The following is a 20,432-nucleotide window of genomic DNA, read 5'->3' as shown; positions in this document are numbered from 1 at the left end:
GTGTACGAGTTCTCTTGTGGTGTGTAAAGTATCAAATGGGCAATATGAAATGAATTTTGGCCTTGTAAAAATATATACATATACTTTTGTCTCTTTTAAAAACCCTTTGGTTTCACCAATTGCCCTGTACATGCTTGCAACCAGGAAGCAAACTCCATCCCTTCTCGTGGAGGAAATAAGGCAGCACAAGGAATAGAAAAATGGTTTCTGTGTGGGGAAGTCCACTTGGTTTTAGTGAAACAAAACCCTGGAGTCAAAGATTCAGCAGGTAGGCCTAAGCATGTTCATTGTTTATACCACATAGTTGTTTCATTAATATGCCAGCACTTCAGGTGACATGTATTACAGCCATCCCCCTCGAGGGACCTCTGTTGGCAGAACAGGATAGAAGCAGAGGGTGACTGCTTTAGGATTGGATCCATGACCCTTTTCTCTCCCATTCCCCAAAGCATCAAAGGAGAGACAACCTCAGCACAGCCCGTCTGCTAAGAATCTGGAGATACAGGGTCATGGTGTGGTTGCCTAACTGTTGCCATCACTGATATTGAGGACCATTTTATTTGCAAGTGGAGATGGATCTTGTAAAGAGCTCCACACAGAGAAGGAGCTTTGGGGAGTTAGGGATAGTGGTATTTAGGGGGATACACACTGAGCTCTCACATTTAGCACAGAGGGGTCGTTAAAGCGACCTTATTTTCTCTTTTCTAATCCTTTGGGCTTAACAATTTCCTCTTGTATCCCTATCTTTGACCTCTTCTTCATCTGGGAATCCACATTTTTCCTAGTTCTGCCTACCCCCTCTCCCCCCCGCCCGCCCCCAGCCTTCCACCCTTCTCTGGCCTGTGTTAGACAGGAGGTCAGACTAGATGGTTCCTTCTGCCCTTGGAATGTGTGAAATCTATGAATCTGTCTTCTGCCTTTTTTTGTTGCCAGGAGTCTACCAAAAACCCCTCTTTCTCCCCACTTCCAATATCTGTTGCCATTCTTCAAGCTCTTCCTACTGTTGCTTCAGTTTCCTCCTGCTACTCATCTTCTGTCACTTGGTTTCTTTTTGTTGCCCATGCTGGTGGATGGGTTTTCCAATATCAGATTGTCAGAGCTTCCAATCTGCCTCCTCTTTGTCCCTCCAGCACCGTTGGTGACCTGCTTCCATTATTGGAACCCAGTATGAGATCAGGGCACCTGCTGGGAAGTTAGATCATATTGGCATTCATTCTTTCTGACAACAAACAGTGCCAGTAAAGTGTACCAATTAATTCCAGCTGTGTACATTGAGATGACCCAGTCCTTACTAATGAGGTATTGCTGGTCTCTGAAATGGGATATTTAAAACCCTGCTGGAGCTGACTTGTCCCAGTGCTACTCATGCTTTGCTCTTTGAATTGGTTCTGTAGTGAAGAAAGAGAATACCCTTGAGCTGGACTTCTCTTTTCTAAAAGAGACAATACATTCTTTTTATGGTCTTACTTCAATTGTTTGGATCAAATACGAAGATGCATTAAGTATTTCAGCCCACAGAGGTCATCCTTTCAACACTGTAAATGTTTGTGTAACTGTTGAACATAAACATAAAAATTCTAGTGGCTAGACATGCAGTTTCTGCAGGTATTTTAAGTACCTCACTAATTTGTTCCAATGACTGGCAGGCTACAGTATAAATCTCCAAAATTAAGTGAACATAAGTGAACAAACATTGTTTTAAAAAATATAGAATAATCTTTGACAAACAGTACTTTGTGTGAACAAAGCTTTAGTTATACTGGACAAGCTTTAGGTATACTTCATAGTATGCTAGTAACAGTTCAATAGGATTAAGTTTTAGTAATAAGAAACCTCTGTACAACATTCATTGCATTTTTAAGAACTGGGGAGTGCTATTGTTTGTTGTGAATCATGTATTGTGTGGATTAGCTGGATTTTCCTAAAGGTACAGTAGAGGCAAAAGTTACTGTAGTTGTGAGTTTGCTCTAATTTTACATGTCCTCCTGTTACGTTTATAAGAAGCGCATGGGATCTTTTTCAGGGAAAAAGGCAATACGCCACATTTATAGAGAATACAGCAGTTAGCATATGCTTTTCAGTCTCTCACACACACACCCACCGTGCACACAGTCCTGCCAGTTGAAGTTTATAGTTACCAGTCCAGAGTCTGGATCAATCTAGTGGCCAGCCAGGTTGGTCATAGAGGGGAGCCAGGCTCTGTCAGTTGCGATCCGATGCTCCTGGAGTTGTGGCAAGACGAACCCAAAGTCCCATGGCCAAGCACCCTGTTCGTATAGTCTTTTTTTCTCTGTTGAAGTCTATGGATTTTGCTGTGTCAGTTTGTGACCGGTTACTCCTTAATTGGTGTATCTTTTAATAACATTCCAAAACACCTCCAAGAGGGTCATTCCATCCTGGTTTTGATTTAGTCAATTGTCTTGTATTTAGGGGTGCCAGCCTCCACCTCACGGTTGTCAATCTGCCCTTCCTCACTTATGGATGCGTGTTGATGGTTCTCTGGTTAAGTTTCTTCACTCCTCCTTCCTTGACCATCTGACTTTAACAATGGCCTTCACACCTTATCTTTTCCTGATGCATGCATTCGTCATTCCGATGAAGTGAGCTGTAGCTCACGAAAGCTCATGCTCAAATAAATTGGTTAGTCTCTAAGGTGCCACAAGTACTCCTTTTCTTTTTGCGAATACAGACTAACACGGCTGTTACTCTGAAATGACACAAAACAGTCATTTACAGAGGCCTTCAAAGGTAGACAAACAGCAGTGTTCTATGTTGAGCAAGAAAGGCATTGTAAATTAAATTTTACTAAATCTTGTAATCAAAACAGTTCACATTGCGGCTCCGGCCTTCAACATTCCTCTAGTCTCATTAACATAGACACAATACAAAATCCTGTCTCTTACTTACTAAACCTTAAAACAAAGAAATGTATATTTAACTAGAGTGCCTAATTTATAATGCATATAGGAAACCATAGTAGACATTATAACTTATCCTAAAACAAAAGGGTGACCATAATTAGTCATAAGGATTGTTCTGGTCTGTCCCTGCCTTAACATCAGTACAGACACTGGCAGTCTGTCAGATGAGTTTCTACAAATGTCCCTGAGGGTCATTCCTTTCTACTATTCAAAAAGGGTGGCTGGCAGGATGATCAAATCATACATTAATTCTTATAGTAGAAATACAAAAGCCTGCTCCTACACTCCTTCACCCCAACTTTGCTCATGTGGAAGAAAATAGTATGTGATCAAGTAACTAAAAATGGTATAAGGTACAAGCATGCAGAATTAAGGTATATGGGCTACCTTAATTCTGGCACTTCCTAAATTTTGGGTACATGATTCTTGCAACTTAACTTCCAATATAGTCTTTTTGCCTGGAACAAATTATATGTTATATATACATATTTGATCCCTTAAACATCATGTAATATACTGTTCTGTGGCTCTTTGGCTTCACTGATGTCTGAGAACAAATTGTTTAAACAAACATCTAATTCTTGTCTATATGTATAGTTAATGTTATCTGAGCAGCTGGTAATCTATCTTTTGTATGTTAAAAATGGACAAGTCAATTTGGCATTGGGCTGAACTCTTTGAGGTTGTGTTTCAAAATAAGTATCCCCTCTCCCCGTTTGTCTTTTGAAACTGTTTGTGAAGCAAAGGCTGAAAGCATATTCTATAATAAAATACAATGCTTCTGCTGCATTGTCTCAAACAGATGCAAAGAGGCTGAGTTCCTGTACTAGAAGAAACCTTGGAGCACTAGCTGTTGGCCCATATCACATAATATTGAATCAACTCTATGTAGTGATCAATTGGAATTCTTTCACAGGGCAGCAAATTCAAGAAGTACAACTCTGCTTTGGTTAGTTCAGTGAGTGTTCAAATCAGACCTTGTGCAACAGGAATCTGCAAGATCAGCCTTGTGTTGACTGAGCCATTGTTTCCCCCTTTCTGGTGCCCTTTGGAAAACAATTTGTGTTTATCATCCAACATTGTCATCAGAGTTGAATATACATTTTCTTTTATGGGCATATTGAAAATGTATTCCTGTGCCTTTTTGCGGTCAGAGAACTGACTACAGTTAGCAACCACTTACAAGGGTTTTGTGTATGATTTAGCAAAATAATTTTATGGATAAGTTTAACTGATTAGATAAATTTCTTATTTCATCAAGTGAAATAAGATATAAAGATTAAAAATCTTTGCATTACTTATAGTGCTTATGTGTGTTTTGAATTATAACTCTTACTAAAATGCATGTATATTAACATAAACCAGATTATGTAAAGCTATGCTGAAAACAACATACATTGGTTTACAAAGGAGCCCTTTCTTGACCATATTTTTTTTTTAAAGTAAAAAGGTTTTACCTCTTTGCAGCTGCTTGAACTAGTCAGAACATAGACTTGTTTGGGGTTCATGGCCCCCAAATGTTTAGTGTAAAGGAGGGAACTTCTTACAAATTATATCTTCTATGACCCAAACTTTTGCAGTGCTAGAATTAGGTATTTCATGTGCTTATAGTATTTGTTGCCCTAAAATCCATATGCTTTACAAAGGCTTTCTTTGAGAAGAACATGTACTGTTTTGCACTTCTTTCCATCCATATCAATAAATACATGTGGAAACTTTTTTCTGCTTGCTGTGCAAGATCTGTAATGGGGACTATGAGTTAAGCGATAAAAATAAAGCTTGGGGACAACAAAGGGTCTGACTTGACAGGAGTAATACTAGTGCAGTCCTGCTCACTTGTTTAATTTTTTCCCCTGTTCTTACAGCTGAAGGCCTTCCCCAGGTGTATTACTTTGGCCCATGTGGAAAGTACAATGCCATGGTACTAGAACTACTTGGTCCTAGCTTGGAAGATTTGTTTGACCTCTGTGATCGAACTTTCACTTTGAAGACGGTATTAATGATAGCCATCCAGCTGGTGAGTAGTGACGTTGCTGGCAGGGCCTCTGCCACCTTTTTGAACTATTCCAATTTGTGTTATATCCAACAATATCTTAACTATTGATGGTGTGACAGGGTCGGGCCAGATGGCTATAGGAGAGTAATAGAAGGCAGATATATCAGCCCCAGGCTCAGTAGGTCCCCTTTCCCTGGGTAAGGTAACAGGGAAGGTTCCAGATCAATCAGGAACCTTCTGGAGACAATTAAGACAGGCTGATTAGAACACCTGCAGCCAATCAAGAAGCTCCTAGAATCAATTAAGGCAGGCTAATCAGGGCACCTGGGTTTTAAAAAGGAGCTCACTTCAGTTTGTGATGCGTGTGTGAGGAGCTGGGAGCAAGAGATACTAGGAGCTGAGAGTGAGAACGTGGACTGTTGGAGGACTGAGGTGTACAAGTATTATCAGACACCAGGAGGAAGGTCCTATGGTGAGGATAAAGAAGGTGTTGGGAGGAGCCCATGGGAAAGTAGCCCAGGGAGTTGTAGCTGTCGCACAGCTGTTCCAGGAGGCACTCTAGACAGCTGCATTCCACAGGGCCCTGGGCTGGAACCTGGAGTAGAGGGCGGGCCCAGGTTCCTCCCAAATCCTTCCAACTCCTGGTCAGACACAGGAGGAGTCGACCTGGACTGTGGGTTTGGAAAAACAGCCAAGCTGAGGGCTGCCGTGAAGCTCCAAGGCGAGAAAATCCGCCAGTAAGCGCAAGACCCACCAAGGTAGAACAGGAACTTTGTCACAATGGGTAAAATTAATAGCCATTGGCCTGTCAGCCCTTGCTGTAATACTCTCTTGAAGGATTTATTACTCAGACATAACAGTCTGAATGGGGTACAGAATCTCTAGATATGGGAGAAAACTACTACTTCCTCCAAATTTGAATAAAATTCTTATTTAGGAGGGACGGATGGTTAGTTCTCTGCTCTCCCCACTCTGTATTAAGCTTTGATTAGTCTTTAATTACTTTCTGGATCATTAATATGTACGGATATTACCACTCCTTAAGTACAATTGGTCAGAGGGTCATTGAATGCCTAGTCCTCAGCTGAGAGATTGTGTTGTTGCTGTCCTGAGCATTGAGAGTAAATCAGAATGGGGAACTCTGTAAGGTTCCAGGATGTACTTGAAGGAAAGATTCCGTTAGCAAGAAAAAGTCAAGTTGTAACTATGCTATTAAACCACTTAATGACTTGTTAGCTGAGGAGTAAGTTCATATTAACACTGAATTACTCCATGCATTTAACTGTAACTATGGTGCCTTGAAACATTATAGCATGACATGAAACAAATGCAGGGAAACATACACTGTATTAAAGTAACACTAGTCCTCACTAACTGATGTAAATAGTGGGGTTCAGAATCCAGGCAGTTGGTAACTCACAACACCACCACCTCCCTAATGATCAATGTGTGTGCCATGCCCAAGTATTGAAGTACAAAGTGAGACAGGTTCAGTGACAGGTTTTAATTTTGATTTCCTTGCTTATATTGTGCTTTACAGTGAATCTGAATTAGAACACTATTTTAATTCTTATCTTGACGTAGCCATTGACTTGCTATATGGAAACATCACTTTGCCTGTTTGTGACTGTTTTTCTTCCCATCCCATGTCTTATCTATTTAGATTGTAAGCTCTTCAGGGCAGGGGGGACTGTTTCCTTCTATGTTTTTGTACAGTGCCTCACACAGTGGGGCCCATATCTCAGTTGGGCCCTCTTGATGCTACTGTAACAACAATAATTAAAAATAATAATGTAGCTGTTCTGTATATTGTGTCTGAGAAGTGCACTGTCAGTTCAGATCTTTAAGTTAATTATCAGAGGGAGTTGAGGAATGAAAGATCACTTGGGCCCAATGTGCACTACCATAGTAACTATGATCATGGCTGAACTTACCAGATCCATTCTTGTTTGTATAGCACAAATAGGTTACAGCTGTGAAAGAGAACCTAGCAGTTTTAGCCTAGCAGTTTGGCCATACCACCATCTACATTACAAATGGTAGTACCATTTTCTTCAGGAGAGTCTGGTCCCTTTTCTCCTGAGCTATGTTTTCTTTTCCAATTTCACCCACTGTTCTCAGCAGTTTGATCTGCAGGGTTGGCCTGAGAGTCCAAGAGCAGCCCAGATGGTTCCTATAATGGTCCCCTTACTTTGCACTCTCATCTAGATCAGCAGGACTAATCACTGTGACAGACACATCTCAGGCTCTTTGGTGCACGTGCAGCAAGTTACAAACTGACAGAAAGCTTCAGCATCTTGTTTTTCATGCCAAGGGATCAACTTAATACTTCCTGTGACATATTTAAAAATAAATTTGTTCTATGAATAAATATGAAGAGCTAAGTACATATAGCTTGGCTAAGAAACAGCTAGGGGCTAGAATGGGGGACTTAGATTTATAGATATGTGAAGGGAATAAACAACGAAAAGGGAAAGGAATGAGTTATTCAAGGAATGTAATTAGGAGTAATGGGAGAAATTACAAAGTAATTGTTAAACTCTATATCATGAAAATCTTCCTGGCAATGAGACCTATTAAATTGTTGTATAGAATCTCTAGGGAAGAGATGAAAGCCTCTTGTTTAGAACATTTAAAATTAGACTACATGATAGGAAATAATCCTGCCTTGGCAGGAAGATTAACTAGGTGGGTCTTAATGTCTTTGCCGTCTCCAATTTACACTCATATACAATGAGATGGAATCTTAGGGGCTTTTTTTTCTTACTATAATACACCCTTAAAAGTAGTGTAATAAATGTGTGTGTTGAAGCAGTTTTCTCCCTTCCTTTCCCACTGAGAATTTTATAAGTATATAAATCCTGAATAACTCCTTCATCATGGATGCTTTATATTGTCCCCTTAACAATATCAAGCTGACATAGCATTCTCCTGGCCACCGCTGCAACAGAATCCCAAGATAATTTACTTCAAGGAAACAACATTCCTGAAGTGAGGCAAAGTTTTAAAGTTTAAAATGGCTTCTTAAGTATTGCCAGTCCCAAAATTCACAAACCATAAGTCAGATCCCAACAGATTGCAATTATTTAAAATGATCAGATCATGCATGTGGTCTGTATTCTGATTTTTGACCTACCCTGCCCACCCCAAGGTGTGTGACTACAGCATTGTCAAGCTATCAACTGAATCATGAGTAATGCGATTTTAGTCTTTGTTGTTAACATTCTTGCTAGAGAAGCCAACCAAGATCAGGTCCCCATTGTGTTGGGTACTGGACAAAGAGGAGACAGCCCTTGCCTCAGAGATTGCAATCTAATGCAAATCATAGTGGTGAGATATTGATGCGGAAACATGACATGTACCCACTGAACCCATTTCATATAGGGGTCACCAAACATCCATCACATAAGAACGGCTTTTAATACCTGTTGAGCTGATCTGGATTCAAACAGGTGAACTACAAATCGGACTGTGTACTTCATTAGCAATGCCCTGCGGCATATCATCTCCCACAAACACTAATGATACACCTTTGAGAAGAGCGATTGCTTTCTAGAAAGTAACGCTTACTAAATCAAGCTGTGATCTTTTGGCGCTTAAACAGGCACGGTCTTCCATTCTCTGGACACAAACAAAATCTCCCACATGTTGCTGTCACTCACACTAGAGTAAAGTGCCCCATCCGATTCTTAAAGGGACAGCTCCTATTAACCAAAATACAAATGCTAAACATACAATAAAACCGATATAACACAACTTCCAAATTCACTTCTAAATACAATGCTTTATGATATAAAATCAGTCCAACAATTACTCCTGGATGCTAGCACTAATACTTACACATACATACTTTTTTTTTTTTTTTTTTTTTTTTGCGTCCAGAGGTCATCAGCGCATTGAACTCAGAACCTTCATATCGACAACACAGGTCTCCTCTGCTTCAGCTATAAAGACATGGGTATAGCCATACTGGATTAGACCGAAGGTCCATATAGTCCAGTATCCTGGAAAATATAGAAGTAACCGGAGTGGAGAAGCATGCTGTTTTCTCTGTATGGACCAGCCCATACAGGAGAGACAACATACACTCTGCTGGAGGGTTACACAACTATTAGTGAGGTGGTAGTGGAATACTGGGCATCCTATAAAGGACAACTACTGTGTTAATTAAAAACCCTGTGATTTGGAAAATCTGCCTTGGCTTATGTGGACTAGATAAGTTTGTTGCAATAACTGTCTCCTGGCATGGTGTAGAAGTGGAGAGTGGATGATAGCTGAACATGGAGCCTTCCAGTTTATAGGACTAAAGAATTGGAACTATAAAAGAAATTCTACTGCTTTTTCTATCTTCCCTCCCTTGCACTTCATGGACTCTGGATGTAAAGGAGCCAGATCAGTATCTTACAATGCTGCTGGAGTGCATTAATTCAGTGACTACATAATCTAAAAAATGTTTGATCTTTCCAAACTCCCACTTTGTCTCCACCTACACATCTTGCTGTGAAAGTACTTTTTAAAAAATAAATTGAAGAAGGTAGTACTGGTTTTCATTTGAGCATCAGCTCGGCATCCTTTTTTTTTCTTTTTCTTTTAAAGTTGACCATCCCAATAAATGACCTATCCTAGTAGTAAAGACAAAGTACTCATACTGCATTTTAAATCTTACTTTGTCTGGGGGTTAGCCAGCTCTCCAGTCCCTTTTAAAGGGACACTTTTCCAGGTTGAACGTATTCCAAACATACCTTTTGATCTTCAAACCTACCACTGTGTGAAACAAATGATTGAGATGTGTGACAAATGGCTGAAATGTGGAACATCTGTTGTGTTATGCATCATACCATAATTATTTAATAATGATTGTTAACTATAAAACAATCTGATTTAAAAGATTTTTTTTCTCTGTGTGTATTAAATTACTTTTTAAAAGAAAACTAAAAAAAGTTTCAGCATGTAGAAATGAGTTCTTTGCATGGCATCTGCGTATTGCCATTTATGAGATCAAGGCACTCACGCTTTGAGCTCCTAGAATCATCTAGAAAACAGTGTCTTTCGGGTCCACTTGCCTATCCTTTCCCCTTTTATCCTGGATGGCTCCAAGAGTATAAAATGAAGAGTGGCCCAACCACCCTTCAGTTCCTTCTAACTTCTGACAGTCCAGTGAGCTTAGATTGCACACACCATCCTCAGTGCTTTCCTCATCAGTTTTTCTTATTTCTATTTCTTCTCTTTTGGGGCAAATTTTGTTTATAGCTTGTTAGTTTTTTCAGTCACATTTTTCTTCTAAAAGTAAAGAGGAGATGCCTGACTGGCATAGGCTTTGTCTGCACTTAAGGGTAGGAGGGCTGCCGCAGGCCCCCCCTACTGATGATGGAGGCTCCCTAGGCCTGGTCAACTAACTCTGGCAGTCTGTAAATAGAGCTTGGTTTAGGGATCTTTAAATAGAGCTTGGTTTAGGGATAAGGTCCCCTGGTCTGTTCAAGGTGACCTAGGAGAGTAAGTTATGTGCCTAAACCATCTCTCTGGACATTGGATCTGGATCTTCAGAACTCAGATCCTTCAGCCAAGTGTTGACCTGAGGCTGCAGAGCATGGATGCAGGGGTCACGAGATCCAGAAACCACAGCCAAGTTGGATCCATAGTTGACACATTTGGATCTGAATCCAGAGGCAGAAACCAACTTGCAGCTGGATCTAACAGTCAAACATGAATCCAGTGTTAGCATTTGGATCCAATTTTGACAGCCATACAGGAATAACTGCTAACCACAGTTGCCAAGAAGGGATCACGTTGGCTGGGATCCAGCCAGCATGAAGATCAACTGTCACTTGTCTAGTGGTTCTGTACCCCCTGAGTCCTGGATCTACTCAAGTTGTTAAGGTCCAGTACTGCAGTTCCAACAGTATGATCTTTGTGAACTGCTTTCCATATTGATTCTGTGTACGCCATAGTGGTATGAGCAAGCAGATCCATTCTGGAGATCCTCACGACACTGGAAGGGGGAAACACATTAGTCTTTTAGAACAAATTTTGAAGGACAGATTAAATTCACAGGTAATTGGAAAAGCAGATGTAATCCATTTGCGTTCACCAAAGGTAGATCATGCCAGACTAACATGATATTCTTCTTTAAGAAGATAAGTGATTTTTTTTTTAGGCAAGGGAAATGCAGCAGATCTAATATACTAGGACTTCAGTAAAGCATTTGACGCTGTAAAATTAGAGAAGATGGGGATTCGTCAAGAATTGTAAGGTAGGTAAGGAGAAAAGGAGTACTTGTGGCACCTTAGAGACTAACCAATTTATTTGAGCATAAGCTTTTGTGAGCTACAGCTCACTTCATCGGATGCATGAGCTGTAGCTCACGAAAGCTTATGCTCAAATAAATTGGTTAGTCTCTAAGGTGCCACAAGTACTCCTTTTCTTTTTGCAAATACAGACTAACACAGTAGGTAAGGATTTGGTTAAAGGGAAGAAAGCAACCAGTTGCTCTGAAAGGTGAGCAGAGAGACTGAAGGGAGGTTATTAGTGAAGTTCCTCAAGGATCAATCTAGGGACAGATTTATTTAATATTTCTGTTACTAACCTTGGCACGAAAGTAGAAGTGTGTTAATGAAACTTATTCATGTTACAACGTTGGGAGACATTGTCAATACAGAGAAACATCAGAATATTATGTAGGAAGAACTGGATGACCTTGAAAACTGGAGTAACAGAAACGGGATGGAATTTAAAATGCAAGGTCATGCACTGAAGGTCTAATAAGAATTTATGCTATATACTGGAGTATCATCAGTTGGGAGCGACACAGGAGGTGAGAGACTGAGGTGTGTTGGTTAATCACAAGATGACTGAGCTACGAAAAAGGCAAATGTGATCCTAAAATGCATCAGGTAAGGCATTTCCAGTAAAAATAGAGAAATATTTCAACTATTCCCATATTGACTGGATAAGTGTCACCTCAGGACAGGGTGTAGAGAAGTTTCTAGACATCATAAATGACTGCTTCTTGGACTGGTTGGTCCTGGTACCCACAAGGGGAGAGGCAATTCTTGATTTAGTCATAAGTGGAGCACAGGATCTGATCCAAGAGGTGAATATAGCTGAATCACTCAGTAACAGTGACCATAACGTAATAAAATGTAACATCCTTTTGTGGGGGGAGATACCAAAGAAGCCCACCACAGTATATTTAACTATAGAAAGGGGAACTACACACAAATGAGGAAGCTAGTTAAATGTAAATTAAAAGGTACAGTCACAAAAGTGGCATGCTTGGAAGCTGCATGGAAACTTTTTTAAAAACATCATAATAGAGACTCAAATCAAATGTATACCCCAAATTAAAAAACATAATAAGAGGAACAAAAAAGTGTCACAATGGCTAACCAACAAGGTAAAAGAAGCAGTTAGAGGCAAAAGGGTATTCTGTAAAAATTGGAAGTCAGATCCTACTGAGGAAAGTAGAAAGGAGCATATAAACGCTGGCAAATCAAGTGTAAAACTATAATTCATCATCATCATGTTCCTATTATGCCTCTGGCATTTAGGGCTGTGATGAGGCTCCTCCCCTTCTGTCTGTTTCTGGCAAGTCTTTCAATGGTTCCCCAGCTGTGCCCCAGGTTTTTCAGGTCGGCTTCCACAGCTCTTCACCATGTTGGTTTTGGATGGCCTTGTTTTCACTTGCCTTCCTGTGTTCTCTTATTGCTACTCTGGTGATGGAATCAGTTTCCATCTGAAGCACATGATCGATCCATCTCCAACGCCTCCTGGCAATGATGGTGCTCAGATCCTCTTGGCTGCAGTGTGTCAATAGATCTTGTTTGAGATTGTTCTGGGCCAAAAGATGTGGAGGATTTTTCTGAATCAGATTGTATGGAATGAAGACAGTTTGGTCATGTCCTACTTCCTCATTTCCCAGCATTCTGCACTTTAAAGTAGTGTTGAAAGTATGCAGCTCTGTGTTGAAAGTATGCAGCTCTGATAAATCATGAGTTTGGTTTGGGGTAGTATTTTGATGATTTCCAGACTGTATTTAAGCTCCTGAAGGTGTTCCTGGCTTTATTGATTTTGTTACGGATGTCCTGGCTTGTTCCACCATCCTGGCTGATGATGCTGCCCAAGTATGTGAATGTTTCTACATTGGTGAGAACATCCTCTCTCCGTACTGGTGATGGTGAGGCTATATTAAAGGTCATGATATCTGTCTTATTGCGGTTGATTTTCAGTCCAATTTGCTGGCTGAATGCTTTGAATCAAGTTGTTTTTTCTTGTATATGGTGTTGGGTTTGTGATAGAGAGACATCATCTGCGAAGTCTAGGTCTTCAAGGAATGAGAAGAGTATCCATTTAATGCCTCTTGGCATGTCTTCTGTTGTACGCTGCATTACCCAGTTGATGGCAATGTTGAAGAGGATTGCAGACATGACACACCCCTGACATACATTGTTTTGACTTCAAAACTGAGCTCACTGTGATCAACACTGCATGTAAAGTTGAAATAGAAGCTTTTGATGACATTGATTATATGGAAAGGAATTCCATATGCCCGTAGAATGCACCATAGGCTGGTCCTGTGAATGCTATCAGTTAGGTAGGCCAAAAAAAAGAATTTGAAAAGTAACTAGCAAAAGACTCTCAAACTAACAGCAAAAATTTAAGTACATCAGAATCAGGAATTATAATTAAGTTTTTAAAAAAAAGTTATGTTTTTATGCAGGATAGGTCCATCAGTGACTGTTAGCCAACATGATCAGGGATGCAACTCCATACTTTGGGTGTTCCTAAGCCTCTGACTGCCAGATGCTGGGACTGGGGATGGATCAGTCGATAGTTGCCCTGTTCTGTTCATTCCCTCTGAAGCACCTGGCATTGGCTACTGTTGGAAGACAGGATACTGGGCTATGTGGACCATTGGTCTGATCCAGTATGGCGGTTCTTATGGTTTTATGTTCCTAAGTATTAATGACATTTTACAAGGCACTGGTAAGATCTCCTCTGGCATACTGTGTACAATTCTGGTCACCCATGTTAAAAAAAAGATGAATTTCAAGTGGAAGAGGTACAGAGAAGAGCTACTGGGATGATCAGGGGAATGGAGTGTCTAGGAGACTAAAAGAGCTTGACTTGTTTAGTCTAGCAAAACAAAGGCTGAGAGGATAAGGTTAATCTCTAAAAATATATTGGGGGTAAACACCAGGGAGGAAGTTCTTTACAACTGGCCATGAACAAATTTAGGCTGGAAATTACAATATTTTTAACCATCAGAGAAGAGAGGTTCTAGAAAAGCCTCCCAATAGGAGTTGTAGGGCAAACTATTAGATTTGAAAGAGTGCTGAGTGGGCTTGTATGACGTGGTTATCGTGATGGTGGGGAGCCCTTCTGGCTCATGTCTGATATTCCTAAAATCTCATCTCTCATCTTCAGCCAGTCACCTGCCAGAGGTCAGACAGGAATTTGTTTCTCCACATTGTATTCTGGGTGTGTCTCCAACCCCCACCCCTTCCTCTGAAGTATCAAAGATGGCCACAGCTGGAGATGGAACACTGGGCAGGGCGGGCCAGGGCTCTGAGGTGGCACCGAGCATTCTTTCTCTGAGGTTCTTGGTTGGCTGGTTTTTGCTCATATGTTTAAGGTCTAACTGCTTGCCATATGTGGGGTTGGGAAGGAATTTTTTCCCAGGTCAAATTGATAGTGACCTTAGGGGAAGTTGCCTTCCTCTGCAGCATGAGATGGAAGTCACTTGAGAGGATCATTTGGGTATATATCTCTTAATTCGCTGTTATTGCAGGGGCCTCAGACACTGTTGCACCTCAGTCCCTCTTGTTCTTTGCCTGTGGCATATAATAGTTTTTTAGGGCATGTCTACACTACAAAGTTAAGTCAACTTAATTTAAGATGACATCCAACTGCCGTGGTAATTAAGTTGGTCGGGCATGTCCAACCCACACACATTGTGTCAGTGGAGTGTGTCTTCACTAGCAGCACTTGCATTAATGCAGAGAGCAGTGCATTGTGGGTAGCTATCCCATAATGCAACTAGCCAAATGGGATTTTATGTAGGGCTTGCAGTGCCTCATGGGACCAAAACATTGTTGCAGAGTGAAATGGGAACATGGCTTCGACCTCCCATGATGCCGTTTTCTCCCTCCTTCTCTCCCTCCCTACCCTGATATCAACGGAAAACAACCCAAACTTTTTTGTCCCTTTTTTTTCAAAAGCCTGGCTTAGCTGCGCATACTTCATAGCTCTAGAAGCATGGACCCCGTTCAGCTGTGCACTCTTGTGAGCATTACAAACACCTCGTGCCTTATCCTGCAGTATTTCCAGAGCCAAGACAGGACCCGCTGTGTGGAACATTGTGATGTCCTTCAAGCAGCCCTACTGCAAGCCATAGAACAAAACAATTCTCAGTTGCTGCTGGCAGTCACACAGCAACTGACCATGGTGAAGCGTTCTTTCTGGTCCCAGGAAACAAGCACTGACTTGTGGGATCGCATCATTATGTAGTTATGGAATGATGAGCAGTGGCTACAGACGAACTTTTGAATGCCGAAGGCCATTTTCCTGGAACTTTGTGCAGAGCTTTTCCCAGCCCTGAAGCACAGCAACACTAAAATGAGACCTGCTCTGACAGTGGAGAAATGAGTGGCGATAGCTCTGTAGAAGCTTGCAATGCCAGACTGCTACCGGTCAGTGGGGAATAAATTCGGAGTTGGTAAATCCACCGTAAGAGTTATGATCCACGTTTGCAGGGCCGTTGCTCCACTTCTGCTAAGAAGGGTAGTGAAGCTTGGAAATGTGCAGGACGTAGCGGGTGGTTTTGCTGCAATGGTGTTCCCTAACTGTGGTGGGGCAATAGATGGTGCACATATTCCTATCTTGGCACCAGAGCACCTCGCCAAAAAGTATATAAACCGGAAGGGGTACTTCTCGATGGTATTGAAAGCACTGGTGGATCACAAGGGGCATTTCACCGGTATGAACATTGGATGATCAGGTAAGGGGCATGATGCACACATCTTTAGGAGCATAGGTCTGAAAGGTTCAATAAGGGACTTCCTTTCCCGTTTGCAAAATAACCTTTGATGATGTAGAAATGCCAATAGTGATCCTGGAGATCCAGTCTACCCCTTGCTCCCATGGATCATGAAGCTGTACACTGGCCACCTGGACACCAGTAAGGAACAGTTCAACAATAGGCTGAGCACGTGCAGAATGGTGGTGGAATGTGCCTTTGGATGTTTAAAGGGTTGCTGGTGCAATTTGATTACTAGGTTAGACATCAGTGAAGGCAATATCACCATTGTTACCACTGCCGGCTGTGTGCTCCATAGTATCTATTAGGCAAAGGGAGAGAAGTTTCTGCAAGGGTAGGGCGTGGAGGCGGATGGCCTGGCAACTAATTTTGATCAGCCAGATAACAGGGCATTAAGAAAAGCCCCGCGAGGAGCTCTAAATCTCCGGGAGGCTTTGAAAACTTATTCCAGTAATGAGCCACAGTAATGTGCGCCCCTTATCTGCATTGTGCCTTCCCATACTGTAACACTGCACCCCATGTTCTTCACAGTGATGACAATATGATAGGATTATGGCATAATTATGATGCATTTTGTACAAGATAAGTCATGTGAGGTGTCATTGAAAGAGTTATGATTTGCTGAATATGATTATTCTATTATGCAGGTATCATTTTTGTATTTGAACTTATAAATACTGACTATGTATCTGTACTTCAAATGTAGTTACACCTGGGTAATGCCCACTAGACAAGATGCTTTCAGTCTAGATAGCTGGTTGGCAAGGGCTTATTCAGGGCGATGACCCATTAGGGAAAACAATAAGCCTTACAAGAAGTTTATCTCCCACTTGGAGAACACTCCAGAAAGCCTGTAAGTAATGGCTGCTATGACTCTACAAGGATGTGTCCAGGACACATGATGCTGGACTCCATCTTGGGATGTCAGTATTTTCCACAAACCAGTCTGGGAACCAAGCTTTGAAACAAAGGGTTCCCGTCATATGCTAAAGTTGTATAAGGCAGGAAGTGACATCATCTGTGGTTCTTCACTCCCCACACAAGAAGACAACTTGAAACACCTGAGGAACAGACTGAACTGGGGGAAGTGCTGGATCCAGGCTAAAGGGATTTCTAGCCTGTGTATGAAAGATCTAGGGGTTCCAAGCTGTAAAGCAAATGCAGCTTGCCCCTTAAGAATCTGCAGCCTGCTTGTATCATCTCTCAGGGTGAGAATCTGCTAGTTCATACCCTATCTTTCTAGTATTTTATACTTGGTTTGTGTGTGGTTTATTTACTGGGTAATCTGTTTTGGTCTGTTTCTTATCACTTATAATCACTTAAAATCTACCTTTTTTGGTTAATAAACTTATTTTATGTTTTAATCCAAACCAGTGAGTTTTGACTGGAGTGCTTGAGGAAGAAATTCTGCTTGGTTACCACAAGTGTGCATTGTTCTCTTCACATTGAGGGAGAGGCGGACTGGATAGTAAACCCATATACTGGCCAGATTTGACCAGGGCAGGATCGTACTGCTCTGGGGCCCTAGGCTGGGAAGCTGGTGGTTAGAGAGCCTGTGTGTAACTGCAGCTGGGTGAGTCCCTACCTGTGTGAATGCTGGTAAATTGCAGGCTGGAGGGCTTTGCAGCTTGTCACAGCAGCACAGTGTGAGAGGGAGCCCAGGGTGGTAGGTCAGAAGGCTCAGTGGTACCCCAGGTCCAGGTGGCACACCGGGGGGAGCCCATCACACAAACTATCCCCACCATTGCTTCAGTTTCCCTATACCTCCCTTCTGCCTGCCTGCGTGCCCACCTCCCCCCCCCCCCAACCTCCATGCTTGGAATAAATAAAGAGTGTTTAATTCTTGAAACATTGACTTTTATTGCACAAACAAACTGAAAGACCACGAAAATAATTTAACCTTGGGAAAACAGTGTGATAAAATTGAGAGAGGAGAAACCAAGTCAGCTTATCTGTAAGCACAGAAATCTTGCCCATCAAAGGTCTTTGAATGGCCACCTTTTGTTCTTAATATCCTCCCCCAATGTTGAGTGAAAGGGATACTGCACCTCCTCCCCCTGCCTCCTGGAACATTTAGGGGGGATGGGGGCGGGGATTGGGAACAGGGTGATGTTTGCAGGCTGTTCTGCAGGGGCTGCAGATGGAGTCTAGCCTCAAGCTGTTTTTCTTGAAACTGAACCAGATGTCTCAACATGTCTGATGGCTCTTTCATAATCCAGAGCATCTTATCCTGAACAGCATGCTCATACTCCTGGGATGCTCTCCTGCTTTCCATGTCCATTTTTTCAGACAATGAAATCCTCCAGGCTCTTAGCTCAGTGTCAGCTCTCCCAGAGGTATTATCAACTTGCTGAACATGTCATCATGCATTCTCTTTTTCTGTCTTCTAATCTGCTGTAGCTTCTCCACCGGTCTGGGGGCTGTGTTGCAGGCCAAGCTTTCCACTGTAAGGCATGCAAAGCACAAGCAACCATTGTCAGTGCATACCGGGGGTCTAGTACCAAGTTGCTCTTTAAAAATCACTCCCCTTATTACACTGACATGCAAGCCAGAACATAATCAGTATCCCTAGCTATTCAGTGACCTGGTTTGCTGTTCCGGCGATGGTGAGTATGACCTGGTGGCATGGGCAATGGACCTTGTGCTGCAACTTGTGGGCAACCCACATCAGGAGCACAGGTGGGCAATACCCTCTCCCCTTAGCAACATGGCCAGTGCATAGAGACTGGGGACCAGCGTAAAGCCTTCCAATGTGCAGTCTTCGTCCACAGCGGCTCCGGGATTTGGGCTGCGATGACAAGAGAACACAGGAAAAGCACACACACCCTTCATGCTGCTGGTAGCAGTCACCCTGGACTTGCAGATTCTGAGGTCAACACTGATCCCTGCCACCCAAACCAGCGGCATGTTAGGGGAAGCCATGGTTGAGAGACCCGGATATCACTATGGGTGGGGATCACATGCTCTATTGTTTGCGGTACGAGCACTTGTAATGAAAATTTCCGCTGTCTCCCCAAGGTGACCCTATGTGATATCAGTCTCATGAGGGTAACAGAGGTGGCAAGGGAACAGACACTGCAAGCGTCTGGGTACAGACCTGGTCCTCATGCTGCCATGCTGTGTACCGCAATGATGCCAGCAGAATTAATACTGGAGTGGCATAGGAAAGGTTTAGGGGTGATGGTTACAATCTAAGAACCTACACGGGGAACAAATACGTAATAATAGGTTCTTCAATCAAGCAGAGAAAGATATGGCTGAAAGTTGAAGCTAGACAAACTCAGAACAGAGATGGGGTGTAAATTTTTGACAGTAAGGGGAATTAACCGCTGGAAGAATTTACTGTGGGTCATAGTGGATTCTCCATCACTCTGCCTCAGTTTGTTGTGCTGCTCCCTTTTCTCGTACGAGTAAAACAATTAAAAGTTGATACCTGTGTCTTGTAAACTTGGGGATGGGATGGACGCCATCTTTACATTTAAACATTGTAAGGAAAAATGCATGCACACACTTTCCTGAGGTGTCTTCTCCTTTATTGGGCTTGCCATGCTCAGTGGGATTGGGTAGACAGTGGTGGAGTCTCAAACAGGTCCTGACTTGTGGCATGACTGGACACCTCTCCCAACCACATTTCCCCTTTCCACCCCCCGTCATCTTCCTCCTCCTCCTCACTGTTCACATCAGGGATCTCTTGTCTCAGGCTCCTCTGAGGTATCCATGGTGCCTTTCGGGATGCTGGTATGGTCTGTGCCAAGTATGGCATGTAGCTTGTCAAAGCAGCAGGTCTGCAGCTTGGCACGAGACAGGTTGTTGGCTTCCCTGGCCTTGTGATATGCCTGGTGCAGTTCCTTCGCTTTCATGCAGCAGCGTGGCTGATCCCTGGCCTACCCTTTTGCCTATATCCCCATGCAATCTGTTCATGGATGTCCATGTTTCTTCGGCTGGTCCATAGCTGTGCTTGCATAGCATCTTCTCCGCCCAGGCCCAGGAGATCCAATACCTCCTGTCTACACCAGGGAGTGTCTAGTGTGTGGAGCTGGCCTGGTGAGTTGTGGAGTTGCACATCACAAGGAAGAGCTGCTAGGTATGCTTGCCAAGCTGGGCAATCAGGAAAAGGCCTTTCAAAAATATTTTTAAAGGGCTTCAAAAGGTGGTGGCTCACACATCTACACTCACTGTGTTGACCTCAATAGACTGACCATGCCTCCACGTCATTCAGGGAGGTAGTTTTACTGCATTGCTCTATCAGGGGACTTACGTCACATTTGCGTGGAGACATGCTGAAACGGGTCAACACAAGGCAACTTAAGTTGACCTATGTTTGTAGTATAGACTATGCTGAGAGCAGTTGCACTGCAAAACGCTCAGCTGCACATAGTGATTGGATTAGCTGCACAGAGTACCTGCATCCCCACTGCATCGCTAGCTGAAGCATCAGCAGCACTCAGGCTCAAACCCACACTCTTCTGATGGGCTAGCT

The 20,432-nt window shown here is 42.5% G+C and overlaps 1 protein-coding gene across 15 annotated transcripts in view; it reads left to right on the top strand.

Moving 5' to 3' along the window:
- The window catches only part of CSNK1G1 (casein kinase 1 gamma 1), a 258,375-nt gene that overhangs the window by 166,025 nt on the left and 71,918 nt on the right, over positions 1 to 20,432 (top strand). For all 15 annotated transcript variants that reach the window (XM_073363225.2, XM_073363224.2, XM_073363223.2 and 12 more), the window contains one exon: positions 4,787 to 4,938. In XM_073363225.2, the coding sequence (XP_073219326.1) occupies positions 4,787 to 4,938 (152 nt within the window). The remainder of the gene's footprint in view (positions 1 to 4,786; positions 4,939 to 20,432) is intronic.

Source organism: Lepidochelys kempii, chromosome 10 (genome assembly GCF_965140285.1).
Source record: "Lepidochelys kempii isolate rLepKem1 chromosome 10, rLepKem1.hap1, whole genome shotgun sequence".
Taxonomy (NCBI): Eukaryota; Metazoa; Chordata; order Testudines; family Cheloniidae; genus Lepidochelys; species Lepidochelys kempii.
Note: the sequence above shows the minus strand (reverse complement) of the source record. Positions and strands in the feature narration are given on the sequence as shown.